This window comes from Oncorhynchus tshawytscha, linkage group LG25 (assembly GCF_018296145.1).
Source record: "Oncorhynchus tshawytscha isolate Ot180627B linkage group LG25, Otsh_v2.0, whole genome shotgun sequence".
NCBI classification, from domain to species: domain Eukaryota; kingdom Metazoa; phylum Chordata; class Actinopteri; order Salmoniformes; family Salmonidae; genus Oncorhynchus; species Oncorhynchus tshawytscha.
The window spans coordinates 20,812,313-20,840,292 of record NC_056453.1 but is presented as its reverse complement, the minus strand read 5'-3'; the positions used below and the strand labels follow the sequence as shown (position 1 = coordinate 20,840,292).

The 27,980-nt window shown below is 48.5% G+C and overlaps 1 protein-coding gene across 3 annotated transcripts in view; it reads left to right on the top strand.

Moving 5' to 3' along the window:
- Positions 1-365: 365 nt before the first annotated feature.
- LOC112238802 (cellular nucleic acid-binding protein) overlaps positions 366-27,980 on the top strand; it is a 47,720-nt gene continuing 20,105 nt past the window's right edge. The window contains exons 1-4 of one of the 3 annotated variants that reach the window (XM_042306109.1): positions 366-494; positions 7,504-7,618; positions 8,295-8,360; positions 8,441-8,511. In XM_042306109.1, the coding sequence (XP_042162043.1) occupies positions 7,516-7,618; positions 8,295-8,360; positions 8,441-8,511 (240 nt within the window). In that variant the 5' untranslated portion in view covers positions 366-494; positions 7,504-7,515. Of the gene's footprint in view, positions 495-534; positions 611-647; positions 793-7,503; positions 7,619-8,294; positions 8,361-8,440; positions 8,512-27,980 lie in introns of those variants that run through there. The other 2 variants (XM_042306111.1, XM_042306110.1) reach the window with 2 other exon arrangements.

Here is a 27,980-nt window from a genome sequence, read left to right as displayed (position 1 = left end):
TAACCTTTATTTAACTGGGCAAGCCAGTTAAGAACAAATTCTCATTGCTGGGCCAAATGTGCGCTGCCCTGTGGGACTCCCAATCATGGCAGGTTGTGATACAGCCACGATTCAAACCAGGGACTTTGGTAATGGCTCTTGCACTGAGATGCAGTTCCTTAGACCACTGCGTCACTCGGGAGCCTGAGTGGATGTAAATAAATGTAAATAGCGGAGTAGGGTATTTATTATAAGATGCTAGGGTATTTATTATAAGATGGTAGGGTATTTGTTGTCATTTATTTATTTTATTCTTTGACGAAGAAAAAAAAAGCTACGGCTAAGGGAGTTATAGTCCAGTCTAGTAGGTGGCGGTAATGCAACATTTATTGGATGCCAACAGCCGTTAAACCTCATCGAAGAAGAAGGGCCGCGTGCAAACCGCGTGTGACGCAGAAAGGAGGGAGGGACCGATAACAAACAAACAAACAAACAGGAACAGTCACGTAGCTGAGGTGAGTGGCTGCATTAAAGGACAGAAATCTCAACAATTACACGGTGGAAGATATGTTACAAAAAAACTTAACATGTCTCGTACAGAGTCGCAGTCTGTCTGAAGTACGAACACAATGTAAATGCAAGGCGAGCTGTTTTTGTGGTTCCGTGACTAACTAACTAAACATTTTCTGACAGCGCACTTTGGCCTAATGCGTCAGGCTGCACGCGGGAAAGACACAGGATTTAATTATTGATTTGCCAGTCCAGACTTAGTCTCGAAAGAAATCTGGAAATATATTGCCCGCACATTTTTAGGTAATGTTGTAAAATTGATCTCCTCTTTTACCCCAATTAGCCTGTTAGTTAGCTATATTCAGTGGTATGTTATGATCGAGTCCACGGCGTGGTGCGCGGTCCTGTTTAAACGTTCCTAATGTAATGGGCACCTGGGCGACGTGGTCCGGGTCCATGTGGGAAATAGCTTCCCAATTCATAGCTAGATCCTACTTTGTTGTGGTTGACATTTTTGCTTTGACGACATCCTGCACATCTGCTGAGGGGGTTTGGTTGTGTGTGTTTACCATTGCGAGTTAGCAGCAAGCTACATTAGCATGTTTTGTAAACACACTTTATGTTGGAAGTTGGCTGTGAAAAATAATGAATTGCTATGACATTGTCATACCATTTTATTGGTCGCATACACATATTTAGCAGTTGTTATTGCGGGTGTAGCCAAAATGCTTGTTCCTAGCTCCAGCAGTGTAGGTTAAATAAAACGGTGAATTGTTAGATATCACCTTTATTTAACTAGGCAACAATATACACATCTAGAAGTAAAATAATGGAATTAAGAAATATATAAATATTGGTGTTTTCGTTTATTTTCTAAATTGTAGAGTAATAGTGAAGACATCAACACTATGAAATAACACATGGAATCATGTAGTACCTAAAGTGTTATACAAATCAAAATATATTTTATATTTGAAATTCTTCAAATAGCCACCCTTTGCCTTGACAGCTTTGCACACTCTTGGCATTCTCTCAACCAGCTTCATGAGGTAGTCACCTGGAATACATTTGAATTAACAGGTGTGCCTTGTTAAATGTTCATTTGTGGAATTTCTTTCTTTCCTTATTGTGTTTGAGCCAAACGGTTGTGTTGTGACAAGGTAGGGGTGGAATACAGAAGATAGCCCTATTGGGTAAAAGACCAAAAGATATTATGGCAAGAACAGCTCAAATAAGCAAAGAGAAACGACAATCCATCATTTACTTTAACATATGAAGGTCAGTCAATCTGGAACATTTCAAGAACTTTGATAGTTTCTTTAAGTGCAGTCGCAAAAAGTGAGTGTTACAGCTGAGGATAGACTATTTTTACGTGCTACCCGCTTCAGCACTTGGCAGTACCATTCTGTGAGCTTGTGTGGCCTACTACTTCTTGCTCCTAGACGTTTCAACTTCACAATACGGTGTACCGGGGCAGCTCTAGCAGGGCAGAAACGTTGTGTCACTGAGCTCTTGAGTGCGGGCCATTCTACTGCCAATGTTTGTCTATGGAGATTGCATGTCTGTGTTCTTGATTTTATACACCTGTCAGCAACGGGTGTGGCTGAAATAGCCAAATCCACTAACTTGAAGGGGTCTTCCCACACACACACATTTTATAATATATATAATCACATAACATGACCAAAAGTATGTGAACGCCTGCTCGTCGAACATCTAATTTCAAAATCGTGGACATTAATGGGGAGTTTTTTTGTGCAGATTTTGGCATATTCACATGAATATCTGTCGCTAATTGGATGGAAACCTAGCATCTGAAAACATCAGTGACAGAAACAGAGGAAAACGTTTGACCTTATTTCAGTTAAAGGATGTCTTATGACCGTAAAACACCCTCAGGACTTTCTCATGGGGTGGCAGCGTAGCCTAGTGGTTAGAGCGAAAGGTTGCAAGATCGAATCCCTGAGCTGACAAGGTACAAATATGTCGTTCTGCCCCTGAACAGGCAGTTAACCCACTGTTCCTTGGCCCTCATTGAAAATAAGAATTTGTTCTTAACTGACTTGCCTAGTTAATTAAAGGTAAAATAAAAAAAATACTTGTTGGAAATACAATGTCACATCACTCTTACTTTGGTAGAGTGAGGAATAACCATCGTCAAGAGCAAATATGAACACACTGATTTTGGCGGGCTTCATTAAGGCTGTCCCACACAATTGAACGTTCTACGCATAGCATAAATATCATAACATACAGTATTGGGATTTTTTTAGACATGGTTAACAACTTCCACATTCATATTTTCAAATGATTTCTGTGTTTTGACGACCACATTATTGGCATTTAGTGAAAATAGATTTGATAACTGCTTTTCTCACAAAGCTTCCATTGTTTGTTCTGTCACTTAACACCCTACTATTGGACAAATTCAGGTAGGCCTCTTCCCGTTTCGCTTGCTAACGTTTCGCAACAGAATCGGCGGTATGAATACGCCTGTCATGCTGCTATACGTATGCTTGCCAGAAGCTAGCTACCTACCACTCTGACGGTTAAATTCACCAGGCTTCAGAACCCTATGGGGATAGAAGATTCTCTGTGACCCAAATGTTAGTTTGTTGAGCTACGCAGACTCTCCCTGGGAGATTGTTATAGGTGCTTGTGCTGTGAGGAATCCACCCATAGCTGGTGTTGCTGTGAGGAATCCACCCATAGCTGGTGTTGCTGTGAGGAATCCACCCATAGCTGGTGTTGCTGTGAGGAATCCACCCATAGCTGGTGTTGCTGTGAGGAATCCACCCATAGCTGGTGTTGCTGTGAGGAATCCACCCATAGCTGGTGTTGCTGTGAGGAATCCACCCATAGCTGGTGTTGCTGTGAGGAATCCACCCATAGCTGGTGTTGCTGTGAGGAATCCACCCATAGCTGGTGTTGCTGTGAGGAATCCACCCATAGCGGGTGTTGCTGTGAGGAATCCACCCATAGCGGGTGGTGCTGTGAGGAACCCTTGAAAAAGAAAAGGAGTGCTTCACATTCTAGGAGCTCAGATGCAATCATTTAATGACCTAATACCCAACGTTTCCACAGACAAGCTGTCTTCAGGGTATAATGACAAACACTGTGGGTCACAATGACATACTTGTGGGTCACTAGTTTATATAGTGTCAAAGGACACACAGGTGTCTAATCATGGCCGGGTGTGGCCTGATATCATTGGTTAATTCTAAGATATAAAAATAACATACAAAAACAAATTAATAGCATACGATCATAGATACCATTTGGCTACATAGGCCTACAAACATTTACAATGAATAGCAAAATCACAATCACAAGAATGGCTTCAGATCAAAGTCTACGTTGAGACCGAAGGGAGCAAAGGGTCTTTAAATTAAAGATCCATGCAGCCTCTCGTTTTAACAATAAATTGTCGAGGTCACCCCCTCCTAGGGAGGGTGACATGTTCGATGCCGATATAACGTAGGGACAAAATCGAATGGTTTTCTTCCAAAAAGTGGTCCGCAACTGTGTAAGTTGAGTTTTTGCATGATGCTCCCACATTCGTACTTTAAATTTGCGCTTTGTTTTACCGACATAATTTTGACCACAAGGACAAGTTATAAGATAAATAACTGCCTTATAGTGGAGCACGTGGAAACACCTTTGATTGGGATCTGTTTCCCTGTTTGGGGGTGTTTGAAGGATCTACATTTTATAAGTGCCATTGCATTGATCACAGCCATGACACTTGCAGTTTCCATCTGGTAGAGGCGCAAATAGACGTTGTGCAGGGATTAGAGGTCGACCGATTAATCGGAATGGCTGATTTAATTAGGGCCGATTTCAAGTTTTCATAACAATCGGAAATCTGTATTTTTGGGTGCCGATTTTCTGTTTAAATTGATTTTTTAAATTTTTATACCTTTATTTAACTAGGCAAGTATTACTAGATATTGTCTAGTGTGTCCTGCGTTGCATATAATCTGACTGAGCATACAAGTATCTAAGTATCTGACTGAGCGGTGGTAGGCAGAAACAGGCGCGTAAACATTCATTCAAACAGCACTTTCGTGCGTTTTGCCAGCAGCTCTTCATTGTGCGTCAAGCATTGCGCTGTTTATGACTTCAAGCCTATCAACTCCCGAGATGAGGCTAGTGTAACCGCAGTGAAATGGCTAGCTAGTTAGCGCGCGCTAATAGCGTTTCAAATGTCACTGGCTCTGAGCCTTCTAGTAGTTGTTCCCCTTGCTCTGCATGGGTAATGCTGCTTCGATGGTGGCTGTTGTCGTTGTGTTGCTGGTTCAAGCCCAGGGAGGAGAGAGGAGAGGGACGGACGCTATACTGTTACACTGGCAATACTAAAGTGCCTATAAGAACATCCAATAGTCAAAGCTTTTTTTATTTTTATTTTTTTATTTCACCTTTATTTAACCAGGTAGGCTAGTTGAGAACAAGTTCTCATTTGCAACTGCGACCTGGCCAAGATAAAGCATAGCAGTGTGAACAGACAACACAGAGTTACACATGGAGTAAACAATTAACAAGTCAATAACACAGTAGGAAAAAAAGGGGAGTCTATATACATTGTGTGCAAAAGGCATGAGGAGGTAGGCGAATAATTACAATTTTGCAGATTAATAACACTGGAGTGATAAATGATCAGATGGTCATGTGCAGGTAGAGATATTGGTGTGCAAAAGAGCAGAAAAGTAAATAAATAAGAACAGTATGGGGATGAGGTAGGTAAAATTGGGTGGGCTATTTACCGATAGACTATGTACAGCTGCAGCGATCGGTTAGCTGCTCAGATAGCAGATGTTTAAAGTTGGTGAGGGAGATAAAAGTCTCCAACTTCAATGATTTTTGCAATTCGTTCCAGTCACAGGCAGCAGAGAACTGGAACGAAAGGCGGCCAAATGAGGTGTTGGCTTTAGGGATGATCAGTGAGATACACCTGCTGGAGCGCGTGCTACTGGTGGGTGTTGCCATCGTGACCAGTGAACTGAGATAAGGCAGAGCTTTACCTAGCATGGACTTGTAGATGACCTGGAGCCAGTGGGTCTGGCGACGCATATGTAGCGAGGGCCAGCCGACTAGAGCATACAGGTCGCAGTGGCGGGTGGTAGAAGGTGCTTTAGTAACAAAACGGATGGCACTGTGATAAACTGCATCCAGGTTGCTGAGTAGAGTATTGCAAGCTATTTTGTAGATGACTCGCCGAAGTCGAGGATCGGTAGGATAGTCAGTTTTACTAGGGTAAGTTTGGCGGCGTGAGTGAAGGAGGCTTTGTTGCGAAATAGAAAGCCGATTTGATTTTGGATTGGAGATGTTTGATATGAGTCTGGAAGGAGAGTTTACAGTAGCCAGACACCTAGGTACTTATAGATGTCCACATATTCTAGGTCGGAACCATCCAGGGTGGTGATGCTAGTCGGGCGTGCGGGGCGTGCCAGGCATATTGCGCCAAAATCAATGATATCTTATTGTATAGAACGAAAATGAAATGTTTTAAGAGATCAGATTTTTTGTTTAAGTACTTTGCTACAATGACACTTATCTACCCACCTCGTTCCTTTCTTTTGGGATACGTGTCTTTTCAGATTCCACAATAATTATTTAGTTATGAATACTACATCACCGTACTCCCTCTTGCTCATGGTCCTCATCTTTGTTAATCACTTTGATTTAGCACGTGTTTCTCTTTAGGTAAATATTTAGTGAACTCCATGACAGTCGCTCACATACTCTAGGGCTATCTGTGTCTCTCTCAGGTTGTAGGGTTAGTGATCTGACTATGTGTCTGTCTCTCTCTCAGGTTGTAGAGTTAGTGATCTGACTATGTCTGTCTCTCTCAGGTTGTAGGGTTAGTGATCTGACTGTCTCTCAGGTTGTAGGGTAAGTGATCTGACTGTCTGTCTCTCTCTCAGGTTGTAGGGTTAGTGCTCTGACTATGTCTGTCTCTCTCTCAGGTTGTAGGGTTAGTGCTCTGACTATGTCTGTCTCTCTCTCAGGTTGTAGGGTTAGTGATCTGACTATGTCTGTCTCTCTCTCAGGTTGTAGGGTTAGTGATCTGACTATGTCTGTCTCTCTCTCAGGTTGTAGGGTTAGTGATCTGACTATGTCTGTCTCTCTCTCAGGTTGTAGGGTTAGTGATCTGACTATGTCTGTCTCTCTCTCTCAGGTTGTAGGGTTAGTGATCTGACTATGTCTGTCTCTCTCTCTCAGGTTGTAGGGTTAGTGATCTGTGATCTATGTCTGTCTCTCTCTCTCAGGTTGTAGGGTTAGTGATCTGACTATGTCTGTCTCTCTCTCTCAGGTTGTAGGGTTAGTGATCTGACTATGTCTGTCTCTCTCTCTCAGGTTGTAGGGTTAGTGATCTGACTATGTCTGTCTCTCTCTCTCAGGTTGTAGGGTTAGTGATCTGACTGTCTGTCTCTCTCTCTCAGGTTGTAGGGTTAGTGATCTGACTGTCTGTCTCTCTCTCTCAGGTTGTAGGGTTAGTGATCTGACTATGTCTGTCTCTCTCTCTCAGGTTGTAGGGTTAGTGATCTGACTATGTCTGTCTCTCTCTCTCAGGTTGTAGGGTTAGTGATCTGACTATGTCTGTCTCTCTCTCTCAGGTTGTAGGGTTAGTGATCTGACTATGTCTGTCTCTCTCTCTCAGGTTGTAGGGTTAGTGATCTGACTATGTCTGTCTCTCTCTCTCAGGTTGTAGGGTTAGTGATCTGACTATGTCTGTCTCTCTCTCTCAGGTTGTAGGGTTAGTGATCTGACTATGTCTGTCTCTCTCTCTCAGGTTGTAGGGTTAGTGATCTGACTATGTCTGTCTCTCTCTCTCAGGTTGTAGGGTTAGTGATCTGACTATGTCTGTCTCTCTCTCTCAGGTTGTAGGGTTAGTGATCTGACTATGTCTGTCTCTCTCTCTCAGGTTGTAGGGTTAGTGATCTGACTATGTCTGTCTCTCTCTCTCAGGTTGTAGGGTTAGTGATCTGACTATGTCTGTCTCTCGGATTGTAGGAACACGTGGAGATGAGTAGTAATGAGTGTTTTGGATGCGGCCGCACCGGCCACTGGATCAAGAACTGTCCGAATGCCGGGCGGGGACGAGGCAAGGGCCGCGGGAGGGGGAAAGGTAAGATACTGACTACATTACAGGGTAGTGATCAATAGATGGGGAAAGGTACTGACTACATTACAGGGTAGTGATCAATAGACGGGGAAAGGTAAGATACTGACTACATTACAGGGTAGTGATCAATAGATGGGGAAAGGTAGGGTACTGAATAAATTATAGGGTAGTGATCAATAGACATGGAAAGGTAAGGTACTGACTACATTACAGGGTAGTGATCAATAGATGGGGAAAGGTACTGACTACATTACAGGGCAGTGATCAATAGATGGGGAAAGGTACTGACTACATTACAGGGCAGTGATCAATAGATGGGGAAAGGTACTGACTACATTACAGGGCAGTGATCAATAGATGGGGAAAGGTACTGTCTACATTACAGGGTAGTGATCAATAGAAGGGGAAAGGTAAGGTGCTGACTACATTACAGGTTAGCGATCAATAGACTGGGAAAGGTACTGACTACATTACAGACCCGCGCTGTGTTCAGTACGGCTCACTTTGAAACTGAACATGAAGTCTTGTAGTTTTCTGCCTTCCCATATAACTCAGTTTCAAGCTTTCTGTCTTGTTTGATCTTCCTGAGCATGGCCCTGGCTAGCTCTGAGGGTGCTAACAACTAAATCGATTCCTGGCAAAGCAATGTTGATTTAATAATGTTATTCCTTTTCCTCAGATCTGTTCTGCTATCGCTGTGGCGAGCCTGGGCATGTCGCCAGGGACTGTGAGAAGACTGAGGATGGTAAGCATTTCAACACCTGCTTTACTGGTCTATTGCTTTGTCATAAGTAACATGTTCCTCTGGTGATTCTTCCATCCCAGCGTGCTACAACTGTGGTCGTGGAGGACACATTTCCAGAGACTGTAAGGAGCCCAAGAAGGAGAGGGAACAGGTGTGTTAGAACTATGGCAAGGCCAGTGTATTATAATGTTATTATGTTAGAACTAGGGCGAGGCCATTGTGTTGTAGTGTTAGAACTAGGGCGAGGCCATTGGGTTGTAGTGTTAGAACTAGGGCGAGGCCATTGTGTTGTAGTGTTAGAACTAGGGCGAGGCCATTGTGTTGTAGTGTTAGAACTAGGGCGAGGCCATTGTGTTGTAGTGTTAGAACTAGGGCGAGGCCATTGTGTTGTAGTGTTAGAACTAGGGCGAGGCCATTGTGTTGTAGTGTTAGAACTAGGGCGAGGCCATTGTGTTGTAGTGTTAGAACTAGGGCGAGGCCATTGTGTTGTAGTGTTAGAACTAGGGCGAGGCCATTGTGTTGTAGTGTTAGAACTAGGGCGAGGCCATTGTGTTGTAGTGTTAGAACTAGGGCGAGGCCATTGTGTTGTAGTGTTAGAACTAGGGCGAGGCCATTGTGTTGTAGTGTTAGAACTAGGGCGAGGCCATTGTGTTGTAGTGTTAGAACTAGGGCGAGGCCATTGTGTTGTAGTGTTAGAACTAGGGCGAGGCCATTGTGTTGTAGTGTTAGAACTAGGGCGAGGCCATTGTGTTGTAGTGTTAGAACTAGGGCGAGGCCGGTGTGTTGTAGTGTTAGAACTAGGGCGAGGCCGGTGTGTTGTAGTGTTAGAACTAGGGCGAGGCCGGTGTGTTTGTAGTGTTAGAACTAGGGCGAGGCCGGTGTGTTTGTAGTGTTAGAACTAGGGCGAGGCCGGTGTGTTTGTAGTGTTAGAACTAGGGCGAGGCCGGTGTGTTTGTAGTGTTAGAACTAGGGCGAGGCCGGTGTGTTTGTAGTGTTAGAACTAGGGCGAGGCCGGTGTGTTTGTAGTGTTAGAACTAGGGCGAGGCCGGTGTGTTTGTAGTGTTAGAACTAGGGCGAGGCCGGTGTGTTTGTAGTGTTAGAACTAGGGCGAGGCCGGTGTGTTTGTAGTGTTAGAACTAGGGCGAGGCCGGTGTGTTTGTAGTGTTAGAACTAGGGCGAGGCCGGTGTGTTTGTAGTGTTAGTTCTAGGGCGAGGCCGGTGTGTTGTAGTGTTAGAACTAGGGCGAGGCCGGTGTGTTGTAGTGTTAGAACTAGGGCGAGGCCGGTGTGTTGTAGTGTTAGAACTAGGGCGAGGCCGGTGTGTTGTAGTGTTAGAACTAGGGCGAGGCCATTGTGTTGTAGTGTTGTAGTGTTAGAACTAGGGCGAGGCCGGTGTGTTTGTAGTTTTAGAACTAGAGCGAGGCCGGTGTGTTTGTAGTTTTAGAACTAGGGCGAGGCCGGTGTGTTGTAGTGTTAGAACTAGGGCGAGGCCGGTGTGTTGTAGTGTTAGAACTAGGGCGAGGCCAATGTGTTGTAGTGTTGTAGTGTTAGAACTAGGGCGAGGCCGGTGTGTTAGTAGTTTTAGAACTAGAGCAAGGCCGTGTGTGTTGTAGTGTTAGTTCTAGGGCGACGCTGGTGTGTTTGTAGCGTAGTGTTAGAACTAGGCGACGCTGGTGTGTTTGTAGCGTAGTGTTAGAACTAGGGCGAGGCCAGTGTGTTGTAGTGTTAGAACTAGGCCTAGGCTGGTGTGTTATAGTGTTAGAACTAGGCCTAGGCTGGTGTGTTGTAGTGTTAGAACTAGGGCGAGTCCAGTGTGTTGTAGTGTTAGAACCAGGGGCGAGGCCAGTGTGTTGTAGTGTTAGAACTAGGGCGAGTCCAGTGTGTAGTAGTGTAGTATTAGAACTAGGCCAGGGTTTTGTAGTGTTAGAACTAGGGCAAGGCCGGTGTGTTGTCGTGTTAGAACTAGGGCGAGGCCGGTGTGTTGTCGTGTTAGAACTAGGGCGAGGCCGGTGTGTTGTAGTGTTAGAACTAGGGCGACGCTGGTGTGTTTGTAGCGTAGTATTAGAAATAGGGCAAGGCCGGTGTGTTGTAGTGTTAGAACTAGGGCGAGGCCGGTGTGTTGTAGTGTTAGAACTAGGCCTAGGCTGGTGTGTTATAGTGTTAGAACTAGGCCTAGGCTGGTGTGTTATAGTGTTAGAACTAGGCCTAGGCCTGTGTGTTGTAGTATTAGAACTAGGGCAACGCTGCTGTGTTTGTAGCGTAGTATTAGAAATAGGGCAAGGCCGGTGTGTTGAAGTGTTAGAACCAGGGCGAGGCCAGTGTGTTGTAGTGTTAGAACTAGGGCGAGTCCAGTGTGTTGTAGTGTTAGAACTAGGGCGAGGCCGGTGTGTTGTAGTGTTAGAACTAGGGCGAGGCCGGTGTGTTGTAGTGTTAGAACTAGGGCGAGGCCGGTGTGTTGTAGTGTTAGAGCCAGGGCGAGGCCAGTGTGTTGTAGTGTTAGAACTAGGGCGAGTCCAATGTAGTGTAGTATTAGAACTAGGCCGGGGTTTTGTAGTGTTAGAACTAGGGCAAGGCCGGTGTGTTGTCGTGTTAGAACTAGGGCGATGCCGGTGTGTTGTCGTGTTAGAACTAGGGCGAGGCCGGTGTGTTGTATTGTTAGAACTAGGGCGAGGCCGGTGTGTTGTAGTGTTAGAACTAGGGCGAGTCCAGTGTGTTGTAGTGTTAGAACTAGGCCTAGGCTGGTGTGTTATAGTGTTAGAACTAGGCCTAGGCTGGTGTGTTATAGTATTAGAACTAGGCCTAGGCTGGTGTGTTGTAGTGTTAGAACTAGGGCGAGTCCAGTGTGTTGTAGTGTTAGAACTAGGGCGAGTCCAGTGTGTTGTAGTGTTAGAACTAGGGCGAGGCCGGTGTGTTTGTAGTGTTAGAACTAGGGCGAGGCCGGTGTGTTTGTAGTGTTAGAACTAGGGCGAGGCCGGTGTGTTTGTAGTGTTAGAACTAGGGCGAGGCCGGTGTGTTTGTAGTGTTAGTTCTAGGGCGAGGCCGGTGTGTTGTAGTGTTAGAACTAGGGCGAGGCCGGTGTGTTGTAGTGTTAGAACTAGGGCGAGGCCGGTGTGTTGTAGTGTTAGAACTAGGGCGAGGCCATTGTGTTGTAGTGTTGTAGTGTTAGAACTAGGGCGAGGCCGGTGTGTTTGTAGTTTTAGAACTAGAGCGAGGCCGGTGTGTTGTAGTGTTAGTTCTAGGGCGACGCCGGTGTGTTGTAGTGTTAGAACTAGGGCGAGGCCGGTGTGTTGTAGTGTTAGAATTAGGGGCGAGGCCGGTGTGTTTGTAGTGTTAGAATTAGGGCGAGGCCGGTGTGTTTGTAGTGTTAGAATTAGGGCGAGGCCGGTTTGTTGTAGTGTTAGAACTAGGGCGAGGCCGGTGTGTTGTAGTGTTAGAACTAGGGCGAGGCCAATGTGTTGTAGTGTTAGAACTAGGGCGAGGCCGGTGTGTTAGTAGTGTAGTGTTAGTTCTAGGGCGACGCTGGTGTGTTTGTAGCGTAGTGTTAGAACTAGGGCGACGCTGGTGTGTTTGTAGCGTAGTGTTAGAACTAGGGCGAGGCCAGTGTGTTGTAGTGTTAGAACTAGGCCTAGGCTGGTGTGTTATAGTGTTAGAACTAGGCCTAGGCTGGTGTGTTGTAGTGTTAGAACTAGGGCGAGTCCAGTGTGTTGTAGTGTTAGAACTAGGGCGAGTCCAGTGTGTTGTAGTGTTAGAACTAGGGCGAGGCCGGTGTGTTGTAGTGTTAGAACTAGGGCGAGTCCAGTGTGTAGTAGTGTAGTATTAGAACTAGGCCAGGGTTTTGTAGTGTTAGAACTAGGGCAAGGCCGGTGTGTTGTCGTGTTAGAACTAGGGCGAGGCCGGTGTGTTGTCGTGTTAGAACTAGGGCGAGGCCGGTGTGTTGTCGTGTTAGAACTAGGGCAACGCTGCTGTGTTTGTAGCGTAGTATTAGAAATAGGGCAAGGCCGGTGTGTTGAAGTGTTAGAACCAGGGCGAGGCCAGTGTGTTGTAGTGTTAGAACTAGGGCGAGTCCAGTGTGTTGTAGTGTTAGAACTAGGGCGAGTCCAGTGTGTTGTAGTGTTAGAACTAGGGCGAGTCCAGTGTGTTGTAGTGTTAGAACTAGGGCGAGGCCGGTGTGTTGTAGTGTTAGAACTAGGGCGAGGCCGGTGTGTTGTAGTGTTAGAACTAGGGCGAGGCCGGTGTGTTGTAGTGTTAGAACTAGGGCGAGGCCGGTGTGTTGTAGTGTTAGAACCAGGGCGAGGCCAGTGTGTTGTAGTGTTAGAACTAGGGCGAGTCCAATGTGTTGTAGTGTAGTATTAGAACTAGGCCGGGGTTTTGTAGTGTTAGAACTAGGGCGATGCCGGTGTGTTGTCGTGTTAGAACTAGGGCGAGGCCGGTGTGTTGTATTGTTAGAACTAGGGCGAGGCCGGTGTGTTGTAGTGTTAGAACTAGGCCTAGGCTGGTGTGTTATAGTGTTAGAACTAGGCCTAGGCCGGTGTGTTATAGTGTTAGAACTAGGCCTAGGCTGGTGTGTTGTAGTGTTAGAACTAGGGCGAGTCCAGTGTGTTGTAGTGTTAGAACTAGGGCGAGTCCAGTGTGTTGTAGTGTTAGAACTAGGGCGAGGCCGGTGTGTTGTAGTGTTAGAACCAGGGCGAGGCCAGTGTGTTGTAGTGTTAGAACTAGGGCGAGTCCAGTGTGTTGTAGTGTAGTATTAGAACTAGGCCGGTGTGTTGTCGTGTTAGAACTAGGGCAAGGCCGGTGTGTTGTCGTGTTAGAACTAGGGCGAGGCCGGTGTGTTGTCGTGTTAGAACTAGGGCGAGGCCGGTGTGTTGTCGTGTTAGAACTAGGGCGAGGCTGGTGTGTTGTCGTGTTAGAACTAGGGCGAGGCCGGTGTGTTGTAGTGTTAGAACTAGGGCGAGGCCGGTGTGTTGTTGTGTTAGAACTAGGGCGAGGCCGGTGTGTTGTTGTGTTATAACTAGGGCGAGGCCGGTGTGTTGTAGTGTTAGAACTAGGCGACGCTGGTGTGTTTGTAGCGTAGTATTAGAAATAGGGCAAGGCCGGTGTGTTGTAGTGTTAGAACTAGGGCGAGGCCATTGTGTTGTAGTGTTAGAACTAGGGCGAGGCCATTGTGTTGTAGTGTTAGAACTAGGGCGAGGCCATTGTGTTGTAGTGTTAGAACTAGGGCGAGGCCATTGTGTTGTAGTGTTAGAACTAGGGCGAGGCCATTGTGTTGTAGTGTTAGAACTAGGGCGAGGCCATTGTGTTGTAGTGTTAGAACTAGGGCGAGGCCATTGTGTTGTAGTGTTAGAACTAGGGCGAGGCCATTGTGTTGTAGTGTTAGAACTAGGGCGAGGCCATTGTGTTGTAGTGTTAGAACTAGGGCGAGGCCATTGTGTTGTAGTGTTAGAACTAGGGCGAGGCCGGTGTGTTGTAGTGTTAGAACTAGGGCGAGGCCGGTGTGTTGTAGTGTTAGAACTAGGGCGAGGCCGGTGTGTTTGTAGTGTTAGAACTAGGGCGAGGCCGGTGTGTTTGTAGTGTTAGAACTAGGGCGAGGCCGGTGTGTTTGTAGTGTTAGAACTAGGGCGAGGCCGGTGTGTTTGTAGTGTTAGAACTAGGGCGAGGCCGGTGTGTTTGTAGTGTTAGAACTAGGGCGAGGCCGGTGTGTTTGTAGTGTTAGTTCTAGGGCGAGGCCGGTGTGTTGTAGTGTTAGAACTAGGGTGAGGCCGGTGTGTTTGTAGTTTTAGAACTAGAGCGAGGCCGGTGTGTTGTAGTGTTAGTTCTAGGGCGACGCCGGTGTGTTGTAGTGTTAGAACTAGGGCGAGGCCGGTGTGTTGTAGTGTTAGAATTAGGGCGAGGCCGGTGTGTTTGTAGTGTTAGAATTAGGGCGAGGCCGGTGTGTTTGTAGTGTTAGAATTAGGGCGAGGCCGGTGTGTTGTAGTGTTAGAACTAGGGCGAGGCCGGTGTGTTGTAGTGTTAGAACTAGGGCGAGGCCGGTGTGTTGTAGTGTTAGAACTAGGGCGAGGCCAATGTGTTGTAGTGTTGTAGTGTTAGAACTAGGGCGAGGCCGGTGTGTTAGTAGTTTTAGAACTAGAGCAAGGCCGGTGTGTTGTAGTGTTAGTTCTAGGGCGACGCTGGTGTGTTTGTAGCGTAGTGTTAGAACTAGGGCGACGCTGGTGTGTTTGTAGCGTAGTGTTAGAACTAGGGCGAGTCCAGTGTGTTGTAGTGTTAGAACTAGGGCGAGTCCAGTGTGTTGTAGTGTTAGAACTAGGGCGAGGCCGGTGTGTTGTAGTGTTAGAACTAGGGCGAGGCCGGTGTGTTGTAGTGTTAGAACTAGGGCGAGGCCGGTGTGTTGTAGTGTTAGAACTAGGGCGAGGCCATTGTGTTGTAGTGTTGTAGTGTTAGAACTAGGGCGAGGCCGGTGTGTTTGTAGTTTTAGAACTAGAGCGAGGCCGGTGTGTTGTAGTGTTAGTTCTAGGGCGACGCCGGTGTGTTGTAGTGTTAGAACTAGGGCGAGGCCGGTGTGTTGTAGTGTTAGAATTAGGGCGAGGCCGGTGTGTTTGTAGTGTTAGAATTAGGGCGAGGCCGGTGTGTTTGTAGTGTTAGAATTAGGGCGAGGCCGGTGTGTTGTAGTGTTAGAACTAGGGCGAGGCCGGTGTGTTGTAGTGTTAGAACTAGGGCGAGGCCGGTGTGTTGTAGTGTTAGAACTAGGGCGAGGCCAATGTGTTGTAGTGTTGTAGTGTTAGAACTAGGGCGAGGCCGGTGTGTTAGTAGTTTTAGAACTAGAGCAAGGCCGGTGTGTTGTAGTGTTAGTTCTAGGGCGACGCTGGTGTGTTTGTAGCGTAGTGTTAGAACTAGGCGACGCTGGTGTGTTTGTAGCGTAGTGTTAGAACTAGGGCGAGGCCAGTGTGTTGTAGTGTTAGAACTAGGCCTAGGCTGGTGTGTTATAGTGTTAGAACTAGGCCTAGGCTGGTGTGTTGTAGTGTTAGAACTAGGGCGAGTCCAGTGTGTTGTAGTGTTAGAACTAGGGCGAGTCCAGTGTGTTGTAGTGTTAGAACTAGGGCGAGGCCGGTGTGTTGTAGTGTTAGAACTAGGGCGAGGCCAGTGTGTTGTAGTGTTAGAACTAGGGCGAGTCCAGTGTGTAGTAGTGTAGTATTAGAACTAGGCCAGGGTTTTGTAGTGTTAGAACTAGGGCAAGGCCGGTGTGTTGTCGTGTTAGAACTAGGGCGAGGCCGGTGTGTTGTCGTGTTAGAACTAGGGCGAGGCCGGTGTGTTGTCGTGTTAGAACTAGGGCAACGCTGCTGTGTTTGTAGCGTAGTATTAGAAATAGGGCAAGGCCGGTGTGTTGAAGTGTTAGAACCAGGGCGAGGCCAGTGTGTTGTAGTGTTAGAACTAGGGCGAGTCCAGTGTGTTGTAGTGTTAGAACTAGGGCGAGGCCGGTGTGTTGTAGTGTTAGAACTAGGGCGAGGCCGGTGTGTTGTAGTGTTAGAACCAGGGCGAGGCCAGTGTGTTGTAGTGTTAGAACTAGGGCGAGTCCAATGTGTTATAGTGTAGTATTAGAACTAGGCCGGGGTTTTGTAGTGTTAGAACTAGGGCAAGGCCGGTGTGTTGTCGTGTTAGAACTAGGGCGATGCCGGTGTGTTGTCGTGTTAGAACTAGGGCGAGGCCGGTGTGTTGTATTGTTAGAACTAGGGCGAGGCCGGTGTGTTGTAGTGTTAGAACTAGGGCGAGTCCAGTGTGTTGTAGTGTTAGAACTAGGCCTAGGCTGGTGTGTTATATAGTGTTAGAACTAGGCCTAGGCTGGTGTGTTGTAGTGTTAGAACTAGGGCGAGTCCAGTGTGTTGTAGTGTTAGAACTAGGGCGAGTCCAGTGTGTTGTAGTGTTAGAACTAGGGCGAGGCCGGTGTGTTGTAGTGTTAGAACTAGGGCGAGTCCAGTGTGTAGTAGTGTAGTATTAGAACTAGGCCAGGGTTTTGTAGTGTTAGAACTAGGGCAAGGCCGGTGTGTTGTCGTGTTAGAACTAGGGCGAGGCCGGTGTGTTGTCGTGTTAGAACTAGGGCGAGGCCGGTGTGTTGTCGTGTTAGAACTAGGGCGAGGCCGGTGTGTTGTCGTGTTAGAACTAGGGCGAGGCCGGTGTGTTGTCGTGTTAGAACTAGGGCAACGCTGCTGTGTTTGTAGCGTAGTATTAGAAATAGGGCAAGGCCGGTGTGTTGAAGTGTTAGAACTAGGGCGAGGCCGGTGTGTTGTAGTGTTAGAACTAGGGCGAGGCCGGTGTGTTGTGTGTTAGAACTAGGGCGAGGCCGGTGTGTTGTCGTGTTAGAACTAGGGCGAGGCCGGTGTGTTGTCGTGTTAGAACTAGGGCGAGGCCGGTGTGTTGTTGTGTTATAACTAGGGCGAGGCCATTGTGTTGTAGTGTTAGAACTAGGGCGAGGCCATTGTGTTGTAGTGTTAGAACTAGGGCGAGGCCGGTGTGTTGTAGTGTTAGAACTAGGGCGAGGCCGGTGTGTTGTAGTGTTAGAACTAGGGCGAGGCCGGTGTGTTGTTGTGTTAGAACTAGGGCGAGGCCGGTGTGTTGTCGTGTTAGAACTAGGGCGAGGCCGGTGTGTTGTCGTGTTAGAACTAGGGCGAGGCCGGTGTGTTGTTGTGTTATAACTAGGGCGAGGCCATTGTGTTGTAGTGTTAGAACTAGGGCGAGGCCATTGTGTTGTAGTGTTAGAACTAGGGCGAGGCCATTGTGTTGTAGTGTTAGAACTAGGGCGAGGCCATTGTGTTGTAGTGTTAGAACTAGGGCGAGGCCATTGTGTTGTAGTGTTAGAACTAGGGCGAGGCCATTGTGTTGTAGTGTTAGAACTAGGGCGAGGCCATTGTGTTGTAGTGTTAGAACTAGGGCGAGGCCATTGTGTTGTAGTGTTAGAACTAGGGCGAGGCCATTGTGTTGTAGTGTTAGAACTAGGGCGAGGCCGGTGTGTTGTAGTGTTAGAACTAGGGCGAGGCCGGTGTGTTGTAGTGTTAGAACTAGGGCGAGGCCGGTGTGTTTGTAGTGTTAGAACTAGGGCGAGGCCGGTGTGTTTGTAGTGTTAGAACTAGGGCGAGGCCGGTGTGTTTGTAGTGTTAGAACTAGGGCGAGGCCGGTGTGTTTGTAGTGTTAGAACTAGGGCGAGGCCGGTGTGTTTGTAGTGTTAGAACTAGGGCGAGGCCGGTGTTTTTGTAGTGTTAGAACTAGGGCGAGGCCGGTGTGTTTGTAGTGTTAGTTCTAGGGCGAGGCCGGTGTGTTGTAGTGTTAGAACTAGGGCGAGGCCGGTGTGTTGTAGTGTTAGACCTAGGGCGAGGCCATTGTGTTGTAGTGTTGTAGTGTTGTAGTGTTAGAACTAGGGCGAGGCCGGTGTGTTTGTAGTTTTAGAACTAGAGCGAGGCCGGTGTGTTGTAGTGTTAGTTCTAGGGCGACGCCGGTGTGTTGTAGTGTTAGAACTAGGGCGAGGCCGGTGTGTTGTAGTGTTAGAATTAGGGCGAGGCCGGTGTGTTTGTAGTGTTAGAATTAGGGCGAGGCCGGTGTGTTTGTAGTGTTAGAATTAGGGCGAGGCCGGTGTGTTGTAGTGTTAGAACTAGGGCGAGGCCGGTGTGTTGTAGTGTTAGAACTAGGGCGAGGCCGGTGTGTTGTAGTGTTAGAACTAGGGCGAGGCCGGTGTGTTGTAGTGTTAGAACTAGGGCGAGACCAATGTGTTGTAGTGTTGTAGTGTTAGAACTAGGGCGAGGCCGGTGTGTTAGTAGTTTTAGAACTAGGGCGAGGCTGGTGTGTTGTCGTGTTAGAACTAGGGCGAGGCCGGTGTGTTGTAGTGTTAGAACTAGGGCGAGGCCGGTGTGTTGTTGTGTTAGAACTAGGGCGAGGCCGGTGTGTTGTTGTGTTATAACTAGGGCGAGGCCGGTGTGTTGTAGTGTTAGAACTAGGGCGACGCTGGTGTGTTTGTAGCGTAGTATTAGAAATAGGGCAAGGCCGGTGTGTTGAAGTGTTAGAACCAGGGCGAGGCCAGTGTGTTGTAGTGTTAGAACTAGGGCGAGTCCAGTGTGTTGTAGTGTAGTATTAGAACTAGGCCTAGGCTGGTGTGTTATAGTGTTAGAACTAGGCCTAGGCTGGTGTGTTATAGTGTTAGAACTAGGCCTAGGCTGGTGTGTTGTAGTGTTAGAACTAGGGCGAGTCCAGTGTGTTGTAGTGTTAGAACTAGGGCGAGTCCAGTGTGTTGTAGTGTTAAAACTAGGGCGAGTCCAGTGTGTTGTAGTGTAGTATTAGAACTAGGCCGGTGTGTTGTCGTGTTAGAACTAGGGCAAGGCCGGTGTGTTGTCGTGTTAGAACTAGGGCGAGGCCGGTGTGTTGTCGTGTTAGAACTAGGGCGAGGCCGGTGTGTTGTTGTGTTATAACTAGGGCGAGGCCATTGTGTTGTAGTGTTAGAACTAGGGCGAGGCCATTGTGTTGTAGTGTTAGAACTAGGGCGAGGCCATTGTGTTGTAGTGTTAGAACTAGGGCGAGGCCATTGTGTTGTAGTGTTAGAACTAGGGCGAGGCCATTGTGTTGTAGTGTTAGAACTAGGGCGAGGCCATTGTGTTGTAGTGTTAGAACTAGGGTGAGGCCATTGTGTTGTAGTGTTAGAACTAGGGCGAGGCCATTGTGTTGTAGTGTTAGAACTAGGGCGAGGCCATTGTGTTGTAGTGTTAGAACTAGGGCGAGGCCATTGTGTTGTAGTGTTAGAACTAGGGCGAGGCCATTGTGTTGTAGTGTTAGAACTAGGGCGAGGCCGGTGTGTTGTAGTGTTAGAACTAGGGCGAGGCCGGTGTGTTGTAGTGTTAGAACTAGGGCGAGGCCGGTGTGTTTGTAGTGTTAGAACTAGGGCGAGGCCGGTGTGTTTGTAGTGTTAGAACTAGGGCGAGGCCGGTGTGTTTGTAGTGTTAGAACTAGGGCGAGGCCGGTGTGTTTGTAGTGTTAGAACTAGGGCGAGGCCGGTGTGTTTGTAGTGTTAGAACTAGGGCGAGGCCGGTGTGTTTGTAGTGTTAGTTCTAGGGCGAGGCCGGTGTGTTGTAGTGTTAGAACTAGGGCGAGGCCGGTGTGTTTGTAGTTTTAGAACTAGAGCGAGGCCGGTGTGTTGTAGTGTTAGTTCTAGGGCGACGCCGGTGTGTTGTAGTGTTAGAACTAGGGCGAGGCCGGTGTGTTGTAGTGTTAGAATTAGGGCGAGGCCGGTGTGTTTGTAGTGTTAGAATTAGGGCGAGGCCGGTGTGTTTGTAGTGTTAGAATTAGGGCGAGGCCGGTGTGTTGTAGTGTTAGAACTAGGGCGAGGCCGGTGTGTTGTAGTGTTAGAACTAGGGCGAGGCCGGTGTGTTGTAGTGTTAGAACTAGGGCGAGGCCAATGTGTTGTAGTGTTGTAGTGTTAGAACTAGGGCGAGGCCGGTGTGTTAGTAGTTTTAGAACTAGAGCAAGGCCGGTGTGTTGTAGTGTTAGTTCTAGGGCGACGCTGGTGTGTTTGTAGCGTAGTGTTAGAACTAGGCGACGCTGGTGTGTTTGTAGCGTAGTGTTAGAACTAGGGCGAGTCCAGTGTGTTGTAGTGTTAGAACTAGGGCGAGTCCAGTGTGTTGTAGTGTTAGAACTAGGGCGAGGCCGGTGTGTTGTAGTGTTAGAACTAGGGCGAGGCCGGTGTGTTGTAGTGTTAGAACTAGGGCGAGGCCGGTGTGTTGTAGTGTTAGAACTAGGGCGAGGCCATTGTGTTGTAGTGTTGTAGTGTTAGAACTAGGGCGAGGCCGGTGTGTTTGTAGTTTTAGAACTAGAGCGAGGCCGGTGTGTTGTAGTGTTAGTTCTAGGGCGACGCCGGTGTGTTGTAGTGTTAGAACTAGGGCGAGGCCGGTGTGTTGTAGTGTTAGAATTAGGGCGAGGCCGGTGTGTTTGTAGTGTTAGAATTAGGGCGAGGCCGGTGTGTTTGTAGTGTTAGAATTAGGGCGAGGCCGGTGTGTTGTAGTGTTAGAACTAGGGCGAGGCCGGTGTGTTGTAGTGTTAGAACTAGGGCGAGGCCGGTGTGTTGTAGTGTTAGAACTAGGGCGAGGCCAATGTGTTGTAGTGTTGTAGTGTTAGAACTAGGGCGAGGCCGGTGTGTTAGTAGTTTTAGAACTAGAGCAAGGCCGGTGTGTTGTAGTGTTAGTTCTAGGGCGACGCTGGTGTGTTTGTAGCGTAGTGTTAGAACTAGGCGACGCTGGTGTGTTTGTAGCGTAGTGTTAGAACTAGGGCGAGGCCAGTGTGTTGTAGTGTTAGAACTAGGCCTAGGCTGGTGTGTTATAGTGTTAGAACTAGGCCTAGGCTGGTGTGTTGTAGTGTTAGAACTAGGGCGAGTCCAGTGTGTTGTAGTGTTAGAACTAGGGCGAGTCCAGTGTGTTGTAGTGTTAGAACTAGGGCGAGGCCGGTGTGTTGTAGTGTTAGAACTAGGGCGAGGCCAGTGTGTTGTAGTGTTAGAACTAGGGCGAGTCCAGTGTGTAGTAGTGTAGTATTAGAACTAGGCCAGGGTTTTGTAGTGTTAGAACTAGGGCAAGGCCGGTGTGTTGTCGTGTTAGAACTAGGGCGAGGCCGGTGTGTTGTCGTGTTAGAACTAGGGCGAGGCCGGTGTGTTGTCGTGTTAGAACTAGGGCAACGCTGCTGTGTTTGTAGCGTAGTATTAGAAATAGGGCAAGGCCGGTGTGTTGAAGTGTTAGAACCAGGGCGAGGCCAGTGTGTTGTAGTGTTAGAACTAGGGCGAGTCCAGTGTGTTGTAGTGTTAGAACTAGGGCGAGGCCGGTGTGTTGTAGTGTTAGAACTAGGGCGAGGCCGGTGTGTTGTAGTGTTAGAACCAGGGCGAGGCCAGTGTGTTGTAGTGTTAGAACTAGGGCGAGTCCAATGTGTTATAGTGTAGTATTAGAACTAGGCCGGGGTTTTGTAGTGTTAGAACTAGGGCAAGGCCGGTGTGTTGTCGTGTTAGAACTAGGGCGATGCCGGTGTGTTGTCGTGTTAGAACTAGGGCGAGGCCGGTGTGTTGTATTGTTAGAACTAGGGCGAGGCCGGTGTGTTGTAGTGTTAGAACTAGGGCGAGTCCAGTGTGTTGTAGTGTTAGAACTAGGCCTAGGCTGGTGTGTTATAGTGTTAGAACTAGGCCTAGGCTGGTGTGTTGTAGTGTTAGAACTAGGGCGAGTCCAGTGTGTTGTAGTGTTAGAACTAGGGCGAGTCCAGTGTGTTGTAGTGTTAGAACTAGGGCGAGGCCGGTGTGTTGTAGTGTTAGAATTAGGGCGAGGCCGGTGTGTTTGTAGTGTTAGAATTAGGGCGAGGCCGGTGTGTTTGTAGTGTTAGAATTAGGGCGAGGCCGGTGTGTTGTAGTGTTAGAACTAGGGCGAGGCCGGTGTGTTGTAGTGTTAGAACTAGGGCGAGGCCGGTGTGTTGTAGTGTTAGAACTAGGGCGAGGCCAATGTGTTGTAGTGTTGTAGTGTTAGAACTAGGGCGAGGCCGGTGTGTTAGTAGTTTTAGAACTAGAGCAAGGCCGGTGTGTTGTAGTGTTAGTTCTAGGGCGACGCTGGTGTGTTTGTAGCGTAGTGTTAGAACTAGGCGACGCTGGTGTGTTTGTAGCGTAGTGTTAGAACTAGGGCGAGTCCAGTGTGTTGTAGTGTTAGAACTAGGGCGAGTCCAGTGTGTTGTAGTGTTAGAACTAGGGCGAGGCCGGTGTGTTGTAGTGTTAGAACTAGGGCGAGGCCGGTGTGTTGTAGTGTTAGAACTAGGGCGAGAGGCCGGTGTGTTGTAGTGTTAGAACTAGGGCGAGGCCATTGTGTTGTAGTGTTGTAGTGTTAGAACTAGGGCGAGGCCGGTGTGTTTGTAGTTTTAGAACTAGAGCGAGGCCGGTGTGTTGTAGTGTTAGTTCTAGGGCGACGCCGGTGTGTTGTAGTGTTAGAACTAGGGCGAGGCCGGTGTGTTGTAGTGTTAGAACTAGGGCGAGGCCGGTGTGTTTGTAGTGTTAGAATTAGGGCGAGGCCGGTGTGTTTGTAGTGTTAGAATTAGGGCGAGGCCGGTGTGTTGTAGTGTTAGAACTAGGGCGAGGCCGGTGTGTTGTAGTGTTAGAACTAGGGCGAGGCCGGTGTGTTGTAGTGTTAGAACTAGGGCGAGGCCAATGTGTTGTAGTGTTGTAGTGTTAGAACTAGGGCGAGGCCGGTGTGTTAGTAGTTTTAGAACTAGAGCAAGGCCGGTGTGTTGTAGTGTTAGTTCTAGGCGACGCTGGTGTGTTTGTAGCGTAGTGTTAGAACTAGGGCGACGCTGGTGTGTTTGTAGCGTAGTGTTAGAACTAGGGCGAGGCCAGTGTGTTGTAGTGTTAGAACTAGGCCTAGGCTGGTGTGTTATAGTGTTAGAACTAGGCCTAGGCTGGTGTGTTGTAGTGTTAGAACTAGGGCGAGTCCAGTGTGTTGTAGTGTTAGAACTAGGGCGAGTCCAGTGTGTTGTAGTGTTAGAACTAGGGCGAGGCCGGTGTGTTGTAGTGTTAGAACTAGGGCGAGGCCAGTGTGTTGTAGTGTTAGAACTAGGGCGAGTCCAGTGTGTAGTAGTGTAGTATTAGAACTAGGCCAGGGTTTTGTAGTGTTAGAACTAGGGCAAGGCCGGTGTGTTGTCGTGTTAGAACTAGGGCGAGGCCGGTGTGTTGTCGTGTTAGAACTAGGGCGAGGCCGGTGTGTTGTCGTGTTAGAACTAGGGCAACGCTGCTGTGTTTGTAGCGTAGTATTAGAAATAGGGCAAGGCCGGTGTGTTGAAGTGTTAGAACCAGGGCGAGGCCAGTGTGTTGTAGTGTTAGAACTAGGGCGAGTCCAGTGTGTTGTAGTGTTAGAACTAGGGCGAGGCCGGTGTGTTGTAGTGTTAGAACTAGGGCGAGGCCGGTGTGTTGTAGTGTTAGAACCAGGGCGAGGCCAGTGTGTTGTAGTGTTAGAACTAGGGCGAGTCCAATGTGTTATAGTGTAGTATTAGAACTAGGCCGGGGTTTTGTAGTGTTAGAACTAGGGCAAGGCCGGTGTGTTGTCGTGTTAGAACTAGGGCGATGCCGGTGTGTTGTCGTGTTAGAACTAGGGCGAGGCCGGTGTGTTGTATTGTTAGAACTAGGGCGAGGCCGGTGTGTTGTAGTGTTAGAACTAGGGCGAGTCCAGTGTGTTGTAGTGTTAGAACTAGGCCTAGGCTGGTGTGTTATAGTGTTAGAACTAGGCCTAGGCTGGTGTGTTGTAGTGTTAGAACTAGGGCGAGTCCAGTGTGTTGTAGTGTTAGAACTAGGGCGAGTCCAGTGTGTTGTAGTGTTAGAACTAGGGCGAGGCCGGTGTGTTGTAGTGTTAGAACTAGGGCGAGTCCAGTGTGTAGTAGTGTAGTATTAGAACTAGGCCAGGGTTTTGTAGTGTTAGAACTAGGGCAAGGCCGGTGTGTTGTCGTGTTAGAACTAGGGCGAGGCCGGTGTGTTGTCGTGTTAGAACTAGGGCGAGGCCGGTGTGTTGTCGTGTTAGAACTAGGGCAACGCTGCTGTGTTTGTAGCGTAGTATTAGAAATAGGGCAAGGCCGGTGTGTTGAAGTGTTAGAACTAGGGCGAGGCCGGTGTGTTGTAGTGTTAGAACTAGGGCGAGGCCGGTGTGTTGTTGTGTTAGAACTAGGGCGAGGCCGGTGTGTTGTCGTGTTAGAACTAGGGCGAGGCCGGTGTGTTGTCGTGTTAGAACTAGGGCGAGGCCGGTGTGTTGTTGTGTTATAACTAGGGCGAGGCCATTGTGTTGTAGTGTTAGAACTAGGGCGAGGCCATTGTGTTGTAGTGTTAGAACTAGGGCGAGGCCGGTGTGTTGTAGTGTTAGAACTAGGGCGAGGCCGGTGTGTTGTAGTGTTAGAACTAGGGCGAGGCCGGTGTGTTGTTGTGTTAGAACTAGGGCGAGGCCGGTGTGTTGTCGTGTTAGAACTAGGGCGAGGCCGGTGTGTTGTCGTGTTAGAACTAGGGCGAGGCCGGTGTGTTGTTGTGTTATAACTAGGGCGAGGCCATTGTGTTGTAGTGTTAGAACTAGGGCGAGGCCATTGTGTTGTAGTGTTAGAACTAGGGCGAGGCCATTGTGTTGTAGTGTTAGAACTAGGGCGAGGCCATTGTGTTGTAGTGTTAGAACTAGGGCGAGGCCATTGTGTTGTAGTGTTAGAACTAGGGCGAGGCCATTGTGTTGTAGTGTTAGAACTAGGGCGAGGCCATTGTGTTGTAGTGTTAGAACTAGGGCGAGGCCATTGTGTTGTAGTGTTAGAACTAGGGCGAGGCCATTGTGTTGTAGTGTTAGAACTAGGGCGAGGCCATTGTGTTGTAGTGTTAGAACTAGGGCGAGGCCGGTGTGTTGTAGTGTTAGAACTAGGGCGAGGCCGGTGTGTTGTAGTGTTAGAACTAGGGCGAGGCCGGTGTGTTTGTAGTGTTAGAACTAGGGCGAGGCCGGTGTGTTTGTAGTGTTAGAACTAGGGCGAGGCCGGTGTGTTTGTAGTGTTAGAACTAGGGCGAGGCCGGTGTGTTTGTAGTGTTAGAACTAGGGCGAGGCCGGTGTGTTTGTAGTGTTAGAACTAGGGCGAGGCCGGTGTTTTTGTAGTGTTAGAACTAGGGCGAGGCCGGTGTGTTTGTAGTGTTAGTTCTAGGGCGAGGCCGGTGTGTTGTAGTGTTAGAACTAGGGCGAGGCCGGTGTGTTGTAGTGTTAGACCTAGGGCGAGGCCATTGTGTTGTAGTGTTGTAGTGTTGTAGTGTTAGAACTAGGGCGAGGCCGGTGTGTTTGTAGTTTTAGAACTAGAGCGAGGCCGGTGTGTTGTAGTGTTAGTTCTAGGGCGACGCCGGTGTGTTGTAGTGTTAGAACTAGGGCGAGGCCGGTGTGTTGTAGTGTTAGAACTAGGGCGAGGCCGGTGTGTTTGTAGTGTTAGAATTAGGGCGAGGCCGGTGTGTTTGTAGTGTTAGAATTAGGGCGAGGCCGGTGTGTTGTAGTGTTAGAACTAGGGCGAGGCCGGTGTGTTGTAGTGTTAGAACTAGGGCGAGGCCGGTGTGTTGTAGTGTTAGAACTAGGGCGAGGCCGGTGTGTTGTAGTGTTAGAACTAGGGCGAGACCAATGTGTTGTAGTGTTGTAGTGTTAGAACTAGGGCGAGGCCGGTGTGTTAGTAGTTTTAGAACTAGAGCAAGGCCGGTGTGTTGTAGTGTTAGTTCTAGGGCGACGCTGGTGTGTTTGTAGCGTAGTGTTAGAACTAGGGCGAGGCCGGTGTGTTGTAGTGTTAGAACCAGGGCGAGGCCAGTGTGTTGTAGTGTTAGAACTAGGGCGAGTCCAGTGTGTAGTAGTGTAGTATTAGAACTAGGCCAGGGTTTTGTAGTGTTAGAACTAGGGCAAGGCCGGTGTGTTGTCGTGTTAGAACTAGGGCGAGGCCGGTGTGTTGTCGTGTTAGAACTAGGGCGAGGCCGGTGTGTTGTCGTGTTAGAACTAGGGCGAGTCCAGTGCGTTGTAGTGTTAGAACTAGGGCGAGTCCAATGTGTTGTAGTGTAGTATTAGAACTAGGCCGGGGTTTTGTAGTGTTAGAACTAGGGCAAGGCCGGTGTGTTGTCGTGTTAGAACTAGGGCGATGCCGGTGCGTTGTCGTGTTAGAACTAGGGCGAGGCCGGTGTGTTGTAGTGTTAGAACTAGGGCGAGTCCAGTGTGTTGTAGTGTTAGAACTAGGCCTAGGCTGGTGTGTTATAGTGTTAGAACTAGGCCTAGGCTGGTGTGTTGTAGTGTTAGAACTAGGGCGAGTCCAGTGTGTTGTAGTGTTAGAACTAGGGCGAGTCCAGTGTGTTGTAGTGTTAGAACTAGGGCGAGGCCGGTGTGTTGTAGTGTTAGAACCAGGGCGAGGCCAGTGTGTTGTAGTGTTAGAACTAGGGCGAGTCCAGTGTGTTGTAGTGTAGTATTAGAACTAGGCCGGTGTGTTGTCGTGTTAGAACTAGGGCAAGGCCGGTGTGTTGTCGTGTTAGAACTAGGGCGAGGCCGGTGTGTTGTCGTGTTAGAACTAGGGCGAGGCCGGTGTGTTGTCGTGTTAGAACTAGGGCGAGGCCGGTGTGTTGTAGTGTTAGAACTAGGGCGAGGCCGGTGTGTTGTAGTGTTAGAACTAGGGCGAGGCCGGTGTGTTGTTGTGTTAGAACTAGGGCGAGGCCGGTGTGTTGTTGTGTTATAACTAGGGCGAGGCCGGTGTGTTGTAGTGTTAGAACTAGGGCGACGCTGGTGTGTTTGTAGCGTAGTATTAGAAATAGGGCAAGGCCGGTGTGTTGAAGTGTTAGAACCAGGGCGAGGCCAGTGTGTTGTAGTGTTAGAACTAGGGCGAGTCCAGTGTGTTGTAGTGTAGTATTAGAACTAGGCCTAGGCTGGTGTGTTATAGTGTTAGAACTAGGCCTAGGCTGGTGTGTTATAGTGTTAGAACTAGGGCAAGGCCTGTGTGTTGTAGTATTAGAACTAGGGCGACGCTGCTGTGTTTGTAGCGTAGTATTAGAAATAGGGCAAGGCCGGTGTGTTGAAGTGTTAGAACCAGGGCGAGGCCAGTGTGTTGTAGTGTTAGAACTAGGGCGATTCCAGTGTGTTGTAGTGTTAGAACTAGGGCGAGTCCAGTGTGTTGTAGTGTTAGAACTAGGGCGAGGCCGGTGTGTTGTAGTGTTAGAACTAGGGCGAGGCCGGTGTGTTGTAGTGTTAGAACTAGGGCGAGGCCGGTGTGTTGTAGTGTTAGAACTAGGGCGAGGCCATTGTGTTGTAGTGTTGTAGTGTTAGAACTAGGGCGAGGCCGGTGTGTTTGTAGTTTTAGAACTAGAGCGAGGCCGGTGTGTTGTAGTGTTAGTTCTAGGGCGACGCCGGTGTGTTGTAGTGTTAGAACTAGGGCGAGGCCGGTGTGTTGTAGTGTTAGAACTAGGGCGAGGCCGGTGTGTTTGTAGTGTTAGAATTAGGGCGAGGCCGGTGTGTTTGTAGTGTTAGAATTAGGGCGAGGCCGGTGTGTTGTAGTGTTAGAACTAGGGCGAGGCCGGTGTGTTGTAGTGTTAGAACTAGGGCGAGGCCGGTGTGTTGTAGTGTTAGAACTAGGGCGAGGCCAATGTGTTGTAGTGTTGTAGTGTTAGAACTAGGGCGAGGCCGGTGTGTTAGTAGTTTTAGAACTAGAGCAAGGCCGGTGTGTTGTAGTGTTAGTTCTAGGCGACGCTGGTGTGTTTGTAGCGTAGTGTTAGAACTAGGCGACGCTGGTGTGTTTGTAGCGTAGTGTTAGAACTAGGCGAGGCCAGTGTGTTGTAGTGTTAGAACTAGGCCTAGGCTGGTGTGTTATAGTGTTAGAACTAGGCCTAGGCTGGTGTGTTGTAGTGTTAGAACTAGGGCGAGTCCAGTGTGTTGTAGTGTTAGAACTAGGGCGAGGCCGGTGTGTTGTAGTGTTAGAACCAGGGCGAGGCCAGTGTGTTGTAGTGTTAGAACTAGGGCGAGTCCAGTGTGTAGTAGTGTAGTATTAGAACTAGGCCAGGGTTTTGTCGTGTTAGAACTAGGGCGAGGCCGGTGTGTTGTCGTGTTAGAACTAGGGCGAGGCCGGTGTGTTGTCG